This window comes from Mustela erminea, chromosome 1 (genome assembly GCF_009829155.1).
Source record: "Mustela erminea isolate mMusErm1 chromosome 1, mMusErm1.Pri, whole genome shotgun sequence".
NCBI classification, from domain to species: Eukaryota; Metazoa; Chordata; class Mammalia; order Carnivora; family Mustelidae; genus Mustela; species Mustela erminea.
This window is the reverse complement of record NC_045614.1, coordinates 188782434-188800731: the sequence shown is the minus strand read 5'-3', so window position 1 is coordinate 188800731 and position 18298 is coordinate 188782434. Positions and strand designations below refer to the sequence as shown.

Sequence of the window (18298 nt, the reverse complement as noted above, 5' to 3'; positions counted from 1 at the left end):
CAAGGTGCCTGAGTTTGTGTGTGTGTGTTGAGGTTCACAAAGAGAAATCTTGAGGAGATGCGTAGATGTTACACACATGGAGAGAAAACAAGGGTGGATACCCATTAAATATAAATACAGTAACATTGAGGGTTTAAATTTATAGGTAACAAAGCTTATATTGTTCCAGAGAAGGGTGACTAGATGGCCCAGTGGGTTAAGCATCCAACTCTTGGTTTCAGCTCAGGTCATGATCTCAGCCTCACGAGATCGAGCCCTACCCTCAGGCTCCGCACTCAGTGCAGAGTCTGCTTTTCTCTCCCTCCCCCCTCTACCCCTCTCTATGCTCTCTCTTTCTCTCAAATAAATAAATACAATCTTTAAAAAATTATTCCAGAGAATAATAGGATGTTAAGTTATGTTAACTAAATTTTCAGGTTAACTAGGAGTTTAAGCAGAAAGACTTTCTGGGGGTTCCTGGGTGGCTCAGTGGGTTAAGCCTCTGCCTTCTGCTCAGCATCTCAGGGTCCTGGGATTTGAGCCCCACGTCCGGCTCTCTGCTTAGCGGGAGCCTGCTTCCCCCTCTCTCTCTGCCTGCCTCTCTGCCTAATGATCTCTCTCTGTCAAATAAATAAAATAAATAAAATAAAATCTTAAAAGAAAGAAAGAAAGAAAGAAAGAAATACTTTTCTGCTGTAATTATTCCAAACAACAGTATTTCACCATTTTTTATTGGTCATGTAATAGACATTACTTATTTTTCAATAGGTCAAAGCACTGCAGAGCCTTTGAGTCTCACTCAGTTTCAATAATACCCCAAAGCTGACACACAAGTTAAAAGGACTCTGGTGATTAATTCTTTTTGAAGAATGGCCTAAATATTCATGAAGCCCAGGATACACCTATTTTTAATTGACAACTTCTTAATATCCCCAAACTTTATTGCAATTTGCCTCTTTTCAGAGCAAAATAAAATCTGCTGTGTTATAAATAATATTTTGATTTGACCCAATGCTTTTGCGATGGATTGCTCAAGAAGTAATCCATCCAATGTCACATGAGATCTATATGTGGTATAGGTTTTAGAGGTGCAGTTACTTGCTAATGACAGTGTGTGGCCTCATATTTTACTCATGGCTTGGACTGATTGATTGAAGCTTGTAAGTGGTCGTAAAGGAGAATAAACAGTATATCTGCTCATGGATCATCTTACCATTCTTAGAAAGAATCCCCTGGAAACACCCTAGTTTAAGGAAAGGTAACCTGAGGTACTGAGAATCAAAATGATTGCAAAACAGCCACTCTTCAAGGCAATATCTAATTACTTTGCAAAATAGAAGTCTATCACTAGAGCTTTGACAACACATACACACACACACACACACACACACACACACCCCTCTCTAAAACATTTACTGTAAAAGCAAGTAGTTTCTTTTATAATGAAAATGTAAAACTTTATATTTGAGAAGGGTTTTGAATAATTCTTGGATCATAAATTATCATGACTGTATTAGCAGCTCACATGTCTCATTTACAATAGCAAAGAAAGAACAACACTATCTGTCTAGAATTATCTAGACTGTACCATGTTTCTTACTAAAGAGCCAATAATTATTAAAATTAAACAAAACAGCTGTCAATAACACTAATATGAATATAATGCTCCTTAATTATGAAACATTTACTCTGTAACAGATAGTATGTTAAATGTCTTCTATACATAAAATTTAATTTAATCCTTATAAAAACTCCCAGGTTGGTATTACCACACCTATCTTACGCATGGGGCAACTGAGGTTTAAGAAGTTTAAACCACCTCCGGGCACCTGTGTGGCTCAGTGGGTTAAAGCCTCTGCCTTCGGCTCAGGTCATGATCCCAGGGTCCTGGGATTGAGCCCCCCATTGGGCTCTCTGCTCAATGGGGAGTCAGCTTCCTTCTCTCAATCTCTCTCTCTGCCTGCCTCTCCTCCTACTTGTGATTTCTCTCTCTCAGTCAAATAAATAAACAAAATCTTAAAAAAAAAAAAAAAGCTTAAACCACCTCTTTAAGTTCACAGTTAGTCAATAATAGATACAACATCCAACTAAATTTTGACTCCAATTGTCTATGCTCTTAGCTATACAATTCTTTGTAATACATTTCTTTCCAGCTCCAATAATATCCACACGCTCAAGAAAAACTTTTAAAGTCCTTTATTCTTTCTATAGTTCAAGTAAGTCCTTATCCCAGGGATTCATGAACTTGCTTGTCTAAAATAAAAAATAAAGAGGCACTTGGCTGAATCAGCCAGTAAAGAATGCAACTACTGATCTCGGGGTTGAGTTCAAGCCCCACATTGGGTTTGGGGCTTCTTTCTTTCTTTCTTTACTTTTTAAAAGATTTAGTTATTTATTTATTTGTGAGGGAGAGAGAGAGAGAGAGAGAGAGAACAAGTGGGGAAGGGCAGAAGGAGAGAAAATCTTAAGCAGACTCCACACTGAGGGCAGACACTGCATGGGGCTTGCTCTTTAAAAACAAAAACAAAAATAAAACATAAAAACAAATGTCTGTGTTCAGACCCAGATTCTTAAATCAGGTTCTCCAGGGGCATCCTAGATAATTCATCTATTTAATAAATTTCAGAGAAGTATAGATATGTAAGTTCAGATACATTCAGATAACAAACTTCAGATAAGTTTAGGGCACTGCTTAGGTCTAGGTTTGGCTCTAGTCCCTTTCAAACACGGACGGCTAGGCAGCTATCACAAGATGGCAACCTCTCCAACTTTGATTCCACAGAACCTACTGTTGACACTCAGAATCAAAGCCATCAGAAGCTGCTTGAATTTCCCTTAGGATGTCCCTGTATTTTTACCACTTAAGCAGAAGGTTGGAATCCATATTTCAAATCCTAACAAGTATTTATTAAAAAAATGTGCCTACTATATGTCTAGTATGATGCTGAGCACTGTGAAGACTATACAAGTATAAAAAATAAGAAACTCCTTAGAAGGAATATTGAAAAAAAAAATGTACAAGTAGAGTCACCAAGAACGCAGAATTGGGATTTTAAGGGGAAAAAAAAAAAGGAAAAAAAGAAGTGATCCTCAAATCAAATTTATTTTTAAAATATTAGAACTAATCATGTCTGTACTGGGGATGAAAATCCAATGAGCACTGTCATTGAAGAGGTTTTTGTTTTTTGGTTTTCTAGTAACTTTTATCTGGAGCATAGAATTTTGTTGCCCAACATTAACTCTCAAAATTAAGTATTTCCTGTATGAGGGGTGATGGGAAATAAAATTATTTTTGAGCTCATACTGATTCAAATAGTTTCTTTGAAAATAAACCACAAATAAAATACAGAAATTAATATTCTACTGAATTTATTGTAATGGTTTCCTGCTATCAAATGGATTCATTTCAAATTAGTTTCCCTTGTAGTAAATAGTATTTTTCTGTATTCAATTTCAAATGAAGAAAAAAAGTATGACTTGTCAAGTTTCTTTTGTAAAGTTTCCTTTTTTTTTTTCCTCCTTAGTTATCTTCTGCAATTGGGAATCACATTATTTTCTTTGGCATTTTATGCATACTATCCTAGAATGTTGAAGATATTTTAACAGTGATATTAATATGCAAATTTTATTTTAGTATTTGAATAAAAGAATACCTTCTCACCAATATACAGGTCTTTCATATGTTTATAGAAAACCCAATGCAATTGAAATAAAAATTCTCAATTCTTAGGTAGTTCCAGATTTGATTATTTGTACCCAATTTCCATTGAAATCCAGGCTTAGGGAGTGATAATTCCATATGGAAAACTTAAGGCTGAATTTGTTTTGGACTTAGTTTAAAATTGCAGGAAGGAAAAAAAATTATGAATAAATAAAATTATAGGAAGAAATTCTATTTTTATTTCGATGTCCACTGTAGACACAGAGGAATGGCTATTATTAATAAAAGCATCAGACTCCCAAGGTAAAGGACTTTAAAACATAAAGTGGAACATATCTCTTGACTAATGTGATAGACAATCAGCCTCCCTGTCACAACTGCCTAAAGACAGACACACCTTTTCATGTCTTGTCTTCATCCAGGCTCCTTTTACTCCCTCTGGAGGGCTTTTGAACTGGGATTTGACATCTCTTAAATCTGTGCTTTCTCTAAGCGTAAAGGGGTTTCCTTTTCTTACAGTTTTAGTCTTACATGGAGTTCAGGTCTAACTTAGATTAAAGAGAAGTAGTCTAGGCCTTAGAAAGTCAATGTTTGTTCTTGATCTTTTTCTTTTCTTTTGTTTTTATGAGACTGAGCTAAAACCCCAAAGTGGGACATAATGGCTTTACAGACAGAAAGAAAATATTCTTTCTTCTTCTTCTTTTTTTTTTGTTTTGTTTTTACTGTAAAAAGCCCACAAGGCTCTTTAATAGAAAGCCCACAGTAGAAGCACTCCTCAAAAGCCATCTTTTTCTTCCTAATAGCCTTAGAGGAGACAGTGTTCAGAAAAGATGACAGCACCAAGTGTCTTGCTAATGTCAGGCCCAGAAACCAGCTAAGTGGTTTAGGGCCCAGATACCTGTTTACTCTATATACTTGTCAAAATAGGGGAGTTTTTCACGAGCAAAGGTTTTTTAAAGGTCATTGTCTCCTCAAATTCCACAATAAAGAATTTGTCCCTAAACTGAAAAAAAAAAAAAAGAAATGAGAGTGTTCTCAGATGAGACATAGTGAGAAATAATCTGTATGACATCATGAAGAAAGGAGAAAGGGATTATGAAATGAAAACATCTGGATTATGGATACAAAGAACCATTTCGTATGGTGAAAGAAACCATTTCGGCATGTCAGTTGAAGACGTGAGTCTGACATTCAAAAACTTGTAGCCATTGAACGGGGTGTCCATCTGGGCTCATATACCATCAATAATCTGTATCAGAACTAGCAAAGTGCAGATGTAGTTAATTCATTCAACAAATACTTACTGAACATCTGTTATTTCCCAGGACTGTAGGAATTAAAAAAAAAAAAAAAAAGATGGCAGACATCCCCACTATGTGGATGGCTCGCACATATCAGAGGGAAATAGAATTTCTTATTTTGGTGTTCTGAATTGTAGAGACCCTTGAAAGTGCACCATCTGAAGGACTGGTAGATTTGTTGCCATTTAAAGACAAAGCTCTCATGGTAATAGCTGCCATTTAATTAAAAGATTAGAAGGGCTCTATGTCTGAAGGCCCAGAGATTAGAGCACACTTTACTTCTCTACTTCACCAAGACAGAATTCTCCGTAATTTTAGCATCTTAATTCCATTTCCTGTAACAAACACTTATAGAGCTCCCATAGGCAAAATGATAATTTCTCTAAATTATATTTCAATGCAATATTGATAGCACTATTTGAAGCCTACATTTAATATAAACTACTCAAATAAATCTTATTTTCTTCTAATATCCACATCCATCCCTTCCTGTGATAAAACAACCACAAACCTTACCTTGGACAGTCAGAGTAGCTGATACTTCAGCTTTTCCAACCATATTTTCTGCCACACAAGTGTATGACCCCATGTCACCAGCCATCACTTTCCGAATCTTCAGGGTATGATCATCTCTGATTTCGTATCTAGTGATATAACAAAAAAATGAGCAGTTAAGTGATGTTCTACTTAAAAAAAAAAAAAAAAAATCCCATCATTGGCAATATGACACATCTAAGACAGCAAATCAATAACATGCAACATTTTTTTCAGAAAATTTAAAACAAATGGTGAAATGTGGCGTCCCTCTATGTAAGCACGCAGAAAGAAAGAGCCCACATTCCCAATTATGTTGGCTAAACAATTAAACAGTTTTCCAGAAGGATATTTTTGGGTAAAGTTGGCACTTCCTCACTTATTTCCTTAAGCTACTGTCCTCATACTAAAATCAAAAGACGGTGACCATTAAATAAATTCTTATTATATGCTGGACTTTGTTTTATAGGTCTACTCTTTCAAAATTCTTACAACAACTATCTGAAGTATTGGGTGCCTAGGTGGAAAAGTCGGTTGAGTGTCTGACTCTTGGTTTGGGCTTAGGTCGTGATCTCAGGGTCATGAGACTGAGCCCTCCATCGGGCTCTGCGCTCGGTGCGTAGTCTGCTTGGGTTTCTCTCTCCCTTTGCCTCTGCTCCTCCCACTTGTGCGCTCTCTCTCTCTCAAATAAATAAATAAACAAACCTTAAAACATTGTAAGAAGTATTGTGCTCATCTCCATTTTGCAGATGAGAAACTAGAGACATAAGAAAGGAAAGTCAGCTGGCTTTGGTTCTCAGCTAGGTTAGTAGCAGAATTGATACCCAAACCCAGGCTCTCATTCTAGAGTTTACTTGTCTTACCTCATCTTCTGTCCCCTTCAATGTTGGTTTCTTTTGAAGTTTCACTTTAATCCTCTTCTTACTCTACGTAATATCCCTGAGTTTTATTAGCTACTATCAGTTATCTGCTGACCAGCTGCAAATACTCCCAACCCCTATTTCACTGAAGCTGGGATTCATAATCCCAAATGATTGATAGTTAGATAACATATCACACAAGTATCTAATATATCTTAGGTTCAATACCACTTTCTTTTCTTTCTCCACTGTATAAACCAACTTCTCCTAATATAATCTCCTGGTATCTTCCTTCCCCAGCTCTCTGTATCGAACAAATTTTCCAATTCATTGGCTTAGTTTCAGAAACTTGTGTCTACCATGGATCTCTATCTCTATTTCCTGCCCCAGTTCAGGCAATCCACATCTCTTTATTGGATAAAAACAACCATGGTGACCCTGCTGTTAGCTTTACTCCACATTAACTATGTAATGTATATTACATTACATAATATTAATAATTAATATATTAATTAATGTAATATCCATGACACTAAAAATGGCACTAAAAAATTATTTTCTCTAAAAAGTAATCCTGTTGAGGGTATCTGGCTGGCTCAGTGTGTAGAGTATGTGACTTGATCTCAGGATTGTTAAATCTGAGGCCCATGTTGGCTGTAAAGATTACTTAAAAATAAAATCTTTTTTTAAAGATTATTTATTTTTTAGACAGAGACAGCACGAGCGCAGGAGTGCATAGGGGTAAAGGTAGAAGGAGAGGGAGAGTCTCAAGCAGACTCCACACAGAGTGTGGAGCCTGACGGGGTGTTTGATCTCGTGACCCTGAGATCACGACCTGAGCTGAAACCAAGAGCCAGATGCTCAACCGACTCTGCCACCCAGGTGTCCCTAAAAATAAAATATTAAAAAAAAAAAAAGTAACGCCATTCATACAAATTCCTTTTGACTCACCAGTGTACATGTGATATGATTCAAAGTTCCTCACTATGTTATACAAAGCCCCTGATCACTTGGCCCCAGTATCTCCAATCTGACAGAACTTCTTGCTACATGCCCTTTGAGCTACCATGCTAAACTTCCCACCACTCAAGGCATGTGACATTCTTTCTCAGATTTGTGTCTATGTTATAATGTCTCTTTTCCTGGAATACTCTTCTCTTCTTTCTTGCTTTTTAAATTTATACTTATTTTTCAGGGCACTGTTTACATGTCACTTTCCTGTGAGAACTCTCTCCTGATTTCTTACTCCCCTAGGTCTCCATCTATGTGACAAAGGGTTTGCCATGTTATTCTGTATCTATCTACACAAATCTTTTGGGAGCTCCTTGGGAGCAGAAATGATGTCTAAGACTCTGTAACCCCCAAACCTAGCAAGAGCTCAACACATGTTTGCTGAATGAACGGAAAGACAGCTTAACTTAACGACGGCACTTGAAAGCTTCATTTCACTGTCTTGCTCCCTGAGGCTGCAAGTGTAGCTCTACTCTTAACCAATTTAAAGTCTTACAGATAGCAAGACACTCTGACTTCTCCTGCCCTTCCCTGGTGATTTGGTAGCTAAGGAAATAGAAACCTACTTTTTAATTGGGTCATACCTATATCTTTACTGCTAGACCTCCCTTCCCTTTCCTACCTACTGCCATAAAAGAAATGGCTATTAATTGTGCTCTCGTTGGACAGAAAAGAAACCTGTTGAAGACTATCACATTCTTCAAGTGTTTCCTGGGCAAGCAAGGTCATGAGTCTATAGTTCTTATGTGAAACTTCTCAGAGAAAGCACGATAACCTCCTCCTGATTCTAAAAAAATCAGGATATAATGATTCTAATTATCTCTCATATTGTATCTGGCCCCTGATCAAAAAGTCTAGAATGGACTAGTCTAATGACACGTATATAAGCGGGGATCCAATGAGAACAGTAGAAATTCCGAGCAGATGAATCATATCATCATATTCTGATCTGTACCTGGATTTGGGCAGTTCTCCATCATCTTTTCTCCATCGTACCGTAGGCACAGGGTCACCTCGGGCCTCACATTTAAATTCTGCACTGTCATCTACTGTTACGGCCAAATTACTAGGTCTCTTCACAAACGATGGTCTCTCTAAAATGAGAAAAAGCTATCTCAAGAACAAATAAAATGAACAGACTAAACACCATTTGAGATGTTCGTAAAGACACTTATGATTTCAAATATTATTTAGAAAATTATTGCACCTGGTTCCCTTCCTCTAGAAACCCCTCCCTAGGTTTCACGTTTTCTCCTAGTTTTCTTCCCGTGTCCTGGCTTCTTTAGTTTGGGCTACTTGACTTATTCCTCGTCTCCTCTCCCAGCCTGTAAAAATACCCATTTACCTTCTAAAAAGTGACTTCTTTCTTCCTGCTCTAAAGAAACTGAAAAATGATAGGAGATCTACTTTACAGTGGGTGGACTGGATAAAATTTCACTTACCCAGAACAGTTAGCTCTGCTACTTCGCTCTCACGTTCCCCAACCATGTTGGTACCAACACAAACGTATTTGCCAGCATCACTTTTGCGGGTGTAAGTAATCATGAGCTTTCCACCTCGTATCTTAAAAAAAAGTTTTACAGGAATACTATTAAAATTGCTTTTAGCCATGTTGACGCAACAGAAGTCTTCCTAAGTGAAGTCTACTTTCCAAACAAAGAACAAAACATAATTATATCAAAAAGCTGATATGCAGTATTTGCTATATTTATAGGTAGTACCTTTATACAGAATTTGTACCATATATACCATATAAAAGGGGCCAAACTCTTTTACTTACCTGCATTTTCCTATACAGTTATTACATTCAGAATAACTAGAAATTTCTATTTCTGGCCAAGTTCTTTCCTATTATTTAGTTAAATGAAAACCAAAGAAGTGCATGAATAATTTGGATAGCAAGCAGGGGAAAAAAAATAAAGGAAATTTTTAATACCATATGAGTATACTTAACATGTAAATTCGGATTAGCTTTAAATGATTTCAAGGAAGCATATTCTGGTACTAGAAGACGTGGGAAAAAAATGTCCCTAATTACTTAATTTGTCAGGTTTGCTTTAAAGGAATATATCGTTAAAGATCCCAAACCGTGCAGAAACTGACATGGTCTAAAAAATAAAATAAATAAAAAAATAGGCGTTGCTGCTGCCCAAGTAGTTTTCCTGGGGACTTAGGAGGCAGAGACTGAACAGTTCCCAATAAATCATTTTGAAAGTCATTTGGACACACTCTTGAACATTTAATAATTTGAAGAAGAATTAATTACAAATGTAAGCAGACTTCCAGTACAATAAATAGGCTGAAGTTAACCATGAATTAAGATCAGTTTGCGGAAATTGAACTATCTTTACTTAATTTAATAGGCTTTTGGTGGAGAGTTGGGTTCAGTTCCCCAGGAACATTGACAATGCTCTGAACCTTGGAATGTTTTTGTCAAAAGATAACTTCTAGAATGTTTCATGTAGGTTTTGACCTTACCTCACAGTTATTCTGTATAGTCTACTGATGGGGGAGGGGGAGAGAAAGTGCAATGAAAGGGAAGGAGGAAATAGGGAGAAAAAGCCAAGCAAAGGCAGTAAGGAAAGAACTATTCAAATGGAAATTTTTTTTCATCATAAACTTGGAGTTTATTGAAAGCCCTACTTTATAAAGTAACTGTTTTGGAGAGTTGTAACTGTTAGTTTCAATCCAGACACCCAAACTAGACACTGCATCCAAGTCTTCATGTGTTAGGACAGACCAAATAAGAACTGTGCAGTTTTTATTTCTGTAACTTTTAGAACTTAATAATTTTCAGTCATTTTATTAAAACAATAATCATGATTCTCTTGGTACCATTACAAAAACCACACAGGGACTTTTCTCCCTATTGTTCATGACTCTATTTCTCATACCTAGAAAATGCCTCCACACAGTAGTCACTTAAATGATTTTTGTTGAATACAAACTGTTTTTATACATAAAATCGAGCCTGTCATCCAAGGAACCATTTCTATAAAGGTTTATAGGGAGTTATATGTTTTACATGTATATATGTTTTTTATATATACTTATCTAAATTTCACACAGAATAACACAAAGAAACAAATGTCGCACAAAAACAAACAAATCTTCCAAAAGTTAACGAATGCCAATACTTGGTAGTCTTCTTTTCTCTCTCTCTCTCTCTCTCTCACACACACACAATATAGGTAGACATAGGTACAGATTCACCTCTACCTCTACTCACATACACTTTTCCAATGTAGAATAATGTGATCTATGCTCTTCTATAGGCATTTTCAACTCAGTAAAATGTTGAGAATATTTTTACATTTTAAATGTTGAAGACATTGTGGACAGATCCTCCCCAGTGACTCCCAGTGACTCCTCAGTGACTAAACAGTACTCCATTATCCATAGTTCTCATTGTGTAGATTCACTATACTTTACCAGACTATTCCCCTACTGATAGATGTTAAAGATAGTTCATTTTTCCCTGTTCTAAATCAGCATCTTTTCTCACGTGTGCAATTATCCCGTTAGAAAGTCTCAAATGTCCACCCAACCTTCAGGCTACTGGTTCATGGATCTAACTATTTGGTGTTTCATAAAGTGGCTTTTGTGTAAAGATATCATTTAAATTTTGGTCTTTATTATAACCCTGCTGTGAGGCTGTTAGGGCAAGGGTTCTACTAACTTCATTTTTCACTTAAGAAGCCAGCAGCTCAGCAAAGCATAATCTCCTTGCCCAAAAAGCTCCTCTCTGCCCATCATCACAGTATGTTTTAATTTTGTGTTCAGTGTCAGCTTTCCTCCCTGACTGTGACCACTGAGGCAGGGAAGCATATCTCAATCATCGTTTAGCCCCAGGACCTGTCATAATATCTAGGATATAGTAAAGAAATGTGTGGAAAGAAAGTGACTCACCCAATGTCACTTAGCAAGTGGGAACAGATTTTAGCCAAGATAGAGGTCTTTGGCTACACGAGATGTGCAAATGACAAGAAACATACAGGCCACAGCACTGTTATAACCGCGGCTTAATGAACTTGAGTTTAATAAGCTTGACTTCTTGAGGTTCAGAAAATTCGAGAATCCTATCAAGATCCAGACCATTAAGATCTGGTGTTGCCTTTTGTCATGTACTTATTTTGAAACACCTCCCATGTTTATGGGAAATCTTGAGGAAATAAAATCATTCCTGCAAAAATGAAGGTGACAAGTTCTATTCCTGATACGAAAGTTAAACGATCTGAGATGTGGCCCTAGATGATGTTCCGCTATTAGATCTTTAATTTTGGACAAAGCACTGAGCCTCCTCTTCTGCCTTACAATCTAACCTTAAATGTTCCTGCACATGTAGGTGGTCACTTCATTTCGGAAGGGGTTGTACATTCATGAGTAAAAGCTATAGCAAAATAAGAGGGAGTCAACAAATCCTTTAAGTATTCTTTGTGCCTTAAAAGTCATTGAGTCCTATCTATAATAAAATACAAGGCTTTGTGAATAATTTTAAGATACATTCAAATGTGGAGAAAAATGAGAGTCAGAGAATGATAAAGCATAAATAATTTTCAACCGTACGGACATTTTTACAGCTTCAGGATAACATAGTACTAATTTACTTTTACAAATCTTAAATACTCGGGAATGTAGAGTTTTAAATCAACGCGCCGACGCACACGTGGGGCACCAATTAGCTTTATATATTGCAGCCCAACACTGTTATATTTTGAAAGGATCCTTATATTGGGTTGAAGGCAAATTTTGTTAACGTGAGTTATGAGGGGGCTGCCAGGGGATTCTCAGAGAGGACGGGAGTCCAATGTTGCGCTGAATGGGAGGAAGCAATAACTAAGGTGAACGACAAATTCAAAGAAAGCCATCAAGTACTGAAGCATGTGTGGTTCACAGCCTATTCCTAGAACTTTAGCTATCCCTTGACCTTGAACAGACAGGTGTGAGCTGCGCAGGTCCACTCACAGGCGGATATTTTCAATAAACACCGTACAGTATTGTAAATGCATGTTCTCTTCTTTATGGTTTTCTTTCTTTCTTCTTTTTTTTTTTTTAAGATTATTTATTTATTTATTTGACAGAGAGAAATCACAAGTAGATGGAGAGGCAGGCAGAGAGAGAGAGAGGGAAGCAGGCTCCCTGCTGAGCAGAGAGCCCGATGCGGGACTCGATCCCAGGACCCTGAGATCATGACCTGAGCCGAAGGCAGCGGCTTAACCCACTGAGCCACCCAGGCGCCCTCTTTATGGTTTTCTTAATCACATTTTCTTTTCTCTAGCTTACATTATCCTAAGAATACAGTATAGAAAACATATAATATACACAATGTTATGTTCATGTTATGGGTAAGGCACCCAGTTAATAGCAGGCTATTGGTTAAGTTTGGGGGGAATCCAAAGTTATACATAGATTTTTGACTGTGCAGACCCGGGTGGGTATCCCTAACCTCTATGATGCTTAAGAGTCAACTATAGTCACACTTGGCTCGATCTTGAAAAGACTTCTAAACCCATCTGCCAGGAGACTTACGCTTCGGTGACACGTAGCTATGTTTTGCTACTAAATATAGAGAGAGAAGCCGTCCTTCTCTCTAAGATTTTAATCTACAGAATGCTTTGTTGAACCATATTTACTGTTCAAAGTAAAAATAACCCACCAGGCATTTTACGAAATATTTTCTTGTCCTTTGTAAGTAAATACTAGTTGTATGGCCCACCAGGACATTTATTTCTACAAGAAATGTTTTTAAATGATCTCCTATCTCGAGAAGACTTCTCCATTAGAATCATAATATAACTAAAAGCATACATTTGTCACACCTGTTCATTTATATATAATTTCTGTATCAATGGAAAAAAAAACTAAAATAATGAATTGAGGCCTAAAAATAAAAATATTAACTTTATAAGGCATTTTTTGAAAAATGCATTTTTTTCTTGAATAACAGCAAGAGATATTAATCAACAATGGCTGCATCAAGTCAACTAAATTGCACTTTTTTCTTCCCTGCTCAAGGCGTTCTTTACCAGCATTATCTGGTCGGAACCAAACTCAAAACGAAAATACCTACACAAACTTAAAAAAGAGAGAGAGAAAGAAGATTTCTAAATCCCAGACAACCTTTCAAATTGTACATTCACATAGGAAAGCCAAGCGAGCATGGGCCCTGGAATCACCACATCTTCGTATATACATGGAGGGTCAGGCAAGGTGTTCACGCCTCGGTACCTCTGCTTCTCATCTCTAAAATGGGGATTCTCTTAACACACATCTCCAAGGCTATCGAGAGTTACATGAACTAAATCACGCAGAGTACTTAGAAAAATGCCTGCTCATCATAATTAGATACTATGCTTATGGATTTAATGATTAAAGGGACATTTGCCTAATCAAAACCGATCTTCCTTTGCAAGGCCACATCCAGAAGCTTTTTATGAAAATGAACTATTTACACATTTTCCATTGCTTTTGTCAGAAAAAGGTTTATTTGCATGAACGTAGTAAAGCCTGAGAAACAAGTAATTCTCAGGCCAAATACGTTCTTATTTCCTCCAAAACAGTGATTCTTTATGAGGGCAATCACCTATCCTCTCCCAGGAAATATATGGCAATGTCTTAAGATATTTGTGGTTGTCACCACTAAGGGGGGAGCAGGTGTGTTACGAACTGCTGGGGGGCAGAGGCCAGGGAGGCTTTGAAACAGCCTACAATGCACATTGGAGTCCTCCACAAAAAAGGGATTATCACACCCAAAATGTCGGTAGTGCCGAGGTTGAGAAATCTTGCCTAAAGGCCTGGCTCGGGCCTAAGGATAAATGCTGGATTAAAAGAACAACAGGAAAGAGGAGTTAAAATTAGACAAAATAATAAGTATTTTTTTATTCTATTTCAGAAATCAGTGCTGCAACTTCTGAGATTAGTATAAATACCACCCCCCACCCCCGACACACACCTTCTACAATTTCATTCTAAAATACTGCATTCCATTCTGTACTCACTGGCAATAACAGTTAAGGGTCTCCAAGCAGACATGACAACTTAAATGGAACACTAAACAAGTCTCACCAAACCTGGAGGAAACTGATCTCCTTAGAGATGTCAGAGACTGAAACTGACAAAGGGGAAGGAAGAAACAACAAAGTGTAGCAGATAGAGAAATGCAGAAAGAAAGAAAGAAAGAAAGAAAGAAAGAAAGAAAGAAAGAAAGAAAGAAAGAAAGGGAAAGAAAAAGAAAGAATGGAAGTGGTAGTCTTCAATACATATAAATGCAAGTTGATTGTGCATCATGTCAATGGCTGAATGGAAACCGAGTTAAGCAAAAGCCATCATTTTATTCTCTATGGTCACAATCGTGGACTACATGGGAGCCCGTTTTTTTCAATAAACAAAAGAACAGGGAAAACACAGCACTATAACCCCAACCAAAGAGAACACACCGGCTCTCAAGCAGGACCTGTCATTAATCGTCACCATTTTATGTAGAGTCATATAATAATAGTGACTGTAGAGGGTGACTTTATACATTCTAAATCTTCGTGCCCCTCTGTAAACCAAAAACTGACATTTCCTCTCTACACAGAAAGGAAAAATATGTCGAACACATACAAAACACTATAAATGTGAAAATAGCCACATTTAAAACAAGCTAAGAAATATGTCTTGGCAGGTCTCCTCCTGCAACTGGATCTGACAGCCAAATTGTAAACCTATCAGAAAGGAGTTTGTATAATGAACAGAAACAGTGTTAAACAGGGCACTGAGGCAACACTTCTTCAATTAACATAATCCGGGTGGTGGAGAAGCTGAACGAGTTAAGCTTTCAGACAATATGCTGGCATCCAGCCTATGTCAAAAATCTGAGGCAGGGGTCCTCCTTCCTCATTACCATATACCTTACCAGACCACGGTGCTAACCACATTAGAAACCCACATTTCCATAAGCTCTAGACAGTGCTTAAAGGGGGGCCTCAGCTATCTACATACTTGATAAAAACAAAACAAAACAAAGGTCTCCCAGTGGACTTGCTCTTTTTGGGGAAGGAGACAGAAGAGGAAAAAAAAAAAAAGAACAAGAAGAAAGTGGTAAAGAATTGTAAAGTTTTAAATATCGGCCTCTGAAATTTTTTTTTTTTAAAGTGTTTCAGAGACATTAAGGTATTGAACATGTCAATGTATTTGATACACAGGATTCTTATAAACTAGCATTTCTCCCTTTAAAAAAGAATACATGGTCATTTTCCTCAGGGGTAAAATGTCTTCTCTCCTGGTATTTAAAGATTTTTCTGAGGCTGTTGAAAATCCCTTTCTGGAATGTTTTCCTCTTTACTAGACTGTTTACTAAATACAAAGATAATATAGAAAAATCAGGTGTAAGGTATGGCTTTCTAACCAAAAACAGAATCATTTTATATTTCTGGCAAGCATGAAAAAATCAGAATTAGAATCTCAATTACAATTCTTCTTTCCAGAATACAAGAAGAAAAACTGATTATCTTCGTACACATAGAAGCATGTTTTCTTTAAAAAAGTAAATTATGTAAGCTTTTTGTCTGGTTATTCCATGAAGTATATAGCCTACCCTGCAATCAGTACTTAGAATCAGAAATAAAGATGAACTTAAAATGAACTCCTTGGTATGTCTTCATTTTCTACCCTAAAGGAAGTCAGATGATTTGCAATATCTGTTACACTTGAATTTTTTTTTTCCCCCCAGGCATCACCCTCACAACATTAGCCATATACCTCTAGGTTAACATACTAACTCAACTGGGGCTAATTAACTAGTTTGGCTACACAAAATCTTTTCTGCTTTTAATTACATTAACTTAATGTGACTTGAATTCAGCAGACCAAAAATGAAACCACTAATTATATTAAGGGCTTCAAAGATGATTTCAAATTGCTAACCACCAAACTGTCATACAATTTATCTCATTTCCTTTAATAGATTTTGCATTTAAAATCTGTGTTCTTTACTAGAAATACTATTTTTAAGCTATATTATAACAACAGATTAAGAGAGTAACGATTTAGAAGCTAAAGGAGAAAGATGTTCAAGTAATATGTATGTTCAGACATACATAGGTGTTATTATACCAGTGAGAAATGGGGCAGTAATGAATTTTTACAATTTTCAAAAAGATTTAAAGGCTCAGAAATATTCATTTACAGTGGTGAAGGCTTGATAAGCAGGGTTAACATGAAGAGTGATATTTTTAAAGCACCTGGGCTTAGAAATTATTTTTTTCTGAAAAACTTGATTCTTTACCACTGTTCTTCTACTATTTTTGCAAAGTAAATAAGAGGAGAGATTTTGAATTACAGTCTAGTCTCGCATATATCATCCTTAGACAATTTACTACTAACTCTCTCTGGGTAGAATATCTATTCCCAGCAATGTTGTCAGTTCTGCCTGGATCTCTGACCTACAGCGGGGATACCAAGCTGTTGTGAACTGGAGGAGAAGTACTTTGCATGGGTTTAAGACTTCTTAATGACAATGAGATGCAGGTACCCCAGATGGCCAGCCATGGCCCCCAGACATTCTCTTTAGTGAAAGAAACTACAGGGCGGTTTTGGACAGTCCCTACGGAATCCTTTCAACAGAGACACGTAAAGAAGCGTCACAACAATGGCTTTTAGTTTTTTTCAAATTTAACATTAATTCAACAACAACGACAACAAAAACAAACCAAAAAGATGTCTTGCTTGAGCAGGAAGCGGAGAAGGGGGAATTAAAATAATGGCCAATACTTTCCCATCTGGCTGCCAAAGTAGTATGACTTTTTTGTTGCTTTACCGCAAACAATTCAGATTAACGCATCTGTGTTTTCTACAAGATACACTACAATAGCATCTTTCAGACACAACCATGCTTTACCGCATTCGAAGTTAAGCAAAATGACTGGTGATAGTAAAATTAAAAGTACAAATGATAGACAAAGGATTGGATAAAACACATGTCTCACAGCAATCTAAAAAAAAAAATTACAACCAAGTAAAAGATAATTTATGTATCCAGATCTTACACAGTATCAAAGAAATTACTGTGTTTCTTATGCAGCAATATTTCTTGTATCTTTAAGTAGTTCGAAAAGAATCACTAATAAAAAAGCCATGTTTAGAATTAAATCATTTCATGTTTTTACTAATTCTGCTCTAATATCAAATATAAGTATTATATTTCTGAATATATATATTAATGATTTGGCTCTTGTTTCCCTCTTTGGAACCTAAATTTTAATGTAGTTAGTAATCAGAATCAATTTTAAATTTTTGACAAATTTCCACTATCAAAAATTATTGACCTAAAACAATTTGTATCTATTACTCTAGTCACCATAAACACTTTTCTTAGTATATAAACACATTCTAGGACAATTTTTGTTTATTCTGCTTATTTGGGCTACTGCTATCACACAAAAATAATGCTTTTTTAAATATCAGGTATCCATGACAACACGATTTCATATTTAATTCTCAATCATATGTTTTATTTTAAATAAACAGGACTGGCCAAATCCCAGTTCTTCCAGGCTAACAAAGTTTATTTCCTCTTCCTACTTTTCATAAAGGTGACTTTCGCTCAATTCATTTTCTGAAAAATGTTCACCCTTCCTTATTCTTTTATCATTTCGGTTCATAGAGAGCTTAGTGAGAGAGAGAGAGAGGGAAAGAGGGGGAAGGAAGAAAAAAAAAAGGCATTGTTTTGAAATTATTTCCCACTCAAGACTCTTGATCAGATATAACCTGGTTTCATGCTGTTTATCCAAAGGCTGTTCAGTAAATTTACCTTGTACTCATCCCCAGCTCGATACGGACTCAACAAGACACAACGAAAGCAACTATATACCACAGAGATAGGTGAAACTGAGAAAAACAGATTACAGAGTAGTATTCACCATATAGTTTGTTTTACTGTAGATTATTTAGAAAATTAATTCAGATTTTAA

General features: G+C 36.5%; 1 protein-coding gene across 9 annotated transcripts in view; it reads right to left on the bottom strand.

Moving 5' to 3' along the window:
- The window catches only part of ROBO1 (roundabout guidance receptor 1), a 1179537-nt gene that overhangs the window by 105311 nt on the left and 1055928 nt on the right, over positions 1-18298 (bottom strand). For all 9 annotated transcript variants that reach the window (XM_032352245.1, XM_032352293.1, XM_032352267.1 and 6 more), the window contains 3 exons: positions 8789-8909; positions 8302-8440; positions 5458-5585 (listed from right to left, as the gene is read on the bottom strand). In XM_032352245.1, coding sequence (XP_032208136.1) covers positions 5458-5585; positions 8302-8440; positions 8789-8909 — 388 coding nt within the window. The remainder of the gene's footprint in view (positions 1-5457; positions 5586-8301; positions 8441-8788; positions 8910-18298) is intronic.